A 1969-nucleotide genomic window follows, 5' to 3' on the forward strand; every position below is an offset into this window, starting at 1 on the left:
GGATTAATTTATATGTAACCCAGCTAGCTATAGTGATATAGAAAGTTTTAATGCTACAAATATTATTGAAACAAGAAAGTCAAAGCTACAGAAACCAAGTTACTTTAAATTTGTAAAAAATTATCCATACTTTGGCTCAAATTAACATAATTACAGTGATTTTTCAAAGTAGGGATACAATTTTTTTAAATTTGAAGTAACTCAGATTTTGTAGTTTTGACTTTCTTATTGCTTTTTGTAGCATTAAAACTTTTTATATCACTATAGCCAGCTAGGTTATGTGTATATTGAGCCCTACTTGTCTTTTTTATAACATTTTTAATTTTTTTATTATACTTGTTCATTTATATGTTTGATTAATAATAATAATGAATCCATTATGATAAAAAAGATGTATGCTTCCTCTCTTAGTTATTCAGTATCAATGACGTAAGTATTTTCCTTCCTTAGAAAGATGTATTTCAATTGAAAGACCTAGAGAAAATAGCACCAAAAGAAAAAGGAATCATATCTCAATCTGTTAAAGAAGTTACACAGTCCCTGGTGGATGATGGTCTAATTGATACAGACAAAATTGGAACTTCTATTTATTTTTGGGCATTTCCAAGTAAAGCTGTAAATAATGTAAGATCTTTTTTGTGTTTTTTTATTTATTTGTTATTCAAAACTAATAATTTAGTGAAAGTTTTAAAAGTATTCACATTTGGGTAAATCAGTAATTATTAAATTCAATTTCTTAGAATTCAAATTAATATCAGTTTATTTTTAGGTAAAGAATACTCATGATTAATTTTAATATACTAAATTAGAAGTATGTCGTTTTGTTGTATAAGCATCCTTGTTTGGCAATTTTCTTAGAACTTATACGTAATATTCTGTTGAACTACTTCTGCTGTTAAAATACTCTGGGTTTCACCCGGCTTAGACTCCACAAGATATGTTGTTCCATTGCAATAATCCATCAAGGAATATGGTCTACATTTGATTCACAGATTTTGACAGATAATTATGGTGGTGAATGTAAAAGTAAGTTAATCCTAAAGCAAAGTGTGTTTTTGCACTGTCATTTTAGCACCAATCTTCAGATACATTGTATGTTATTTGATTTCTGAATGAATGAAACAACCCAATTTTTGACATGAAAATACCCCCCCCCCCTTCCACACACATACACACAGCATACTTTTACATTACTTACAGAAAATAGTTTCACTGTCATCACCATTGAGGCTCTGTTAATTATCTCTTTGCTTAGGAAATAAATAGCATTCAGACTTGTTTCAGCTGCCATATTACATATTTTGTGATATTCATTTCATGGTATGGTTGGAGTTAGTAAATCACTGACCACTGTTGAAAGAAAAATTGAGACATAGTTTAACATCTGTGTACACTTTGCCTGTCCAATCATTGTTTCTTGTGGTCTTCTACTAGTGGTTGGTAGCTGCAGTTTTTTGTATTACCTTTTGATTTCCCCTGGTGATCTGCTTTGGATGCTAGATAGGCATGTTTTATCATACCCCTTTGAAAGTCGGAGAGTTTGTTGATCTTACCTTTGTTATGAGAACAATAATGATATGTTTACAGTTCTATATTTTTAGAGCTTATGCAATCATTTGATGCCATACAATTAATATAACTTGCATACAAAAATAAACTGTATGACACTATTTTAAAAGGTCAGGTCTTAGATCATTGATAAATCTTTGGCAGTTTGTGTTGCTTTTGATGATTTATAAGCAGAAAAGATGACAGCTACAGTTGTCAAAATAAAGTTTCAAAAGAAGTGTGTTAATGAAAATTAATCAATTTGAAATTGAGTGGATGTATGAAATAGAAATTTCAAATTAACAGTAAAAAAAATTAAAGTTTTAAGATAAATGGAAGTATTTTAATGTATTTTTCAAAATAGTGTCTTACAACAAATTTTGGAAATTTTGTAGCATAAAAAATGAAAAATGATAAGAAA

The 1969-nt window shown here is 28.8% G+C and overlaps 1 protein-coding gene across 7 annotated transcripts in view; it reads left to right on the forward strand.

Annotated features, from left to right (window-relative positions):
* LOC106478218 (meiotic nuclear division protein 1 homolog) overlaps nucleotides 1-1969 on the forward strand; it is a 29475-nt gene that overhangs the window by 13709 nt on the left and 13797 nt on the right. For all 7 annotated transcript variants that reach the window (XM_022381772.1, XM_013938743.2, XM_022381769.1 and 4 more), the window contains one exon: nucleotides 451-624. In XM_022381772.1, the coding sequence (XP_022237480.1) occupies nucleotides 451-624 (174 nt within the window). The remainder of the gene's footprint in view (nucleotides 1-450; nucleotides 625-1969) is intronic.

This window comes from Limulus polyphemus, unplaced genomic scaffold (assembly GCF_000517525.1).
Source record: "Limulus polyphemus unplaced genomic scaffold, Limulus_polyphemus-2.1.2 Scaffold190, whole genome shotgun sequence".
In the NCBI taxonomy this organism is placed as follows: domain Eukaryota; kingdom Metazoa; phylum Arthropoda; class Merostomata; order Xiphosura; family Limulidae; genus Limulus; species Limulus polyphemus.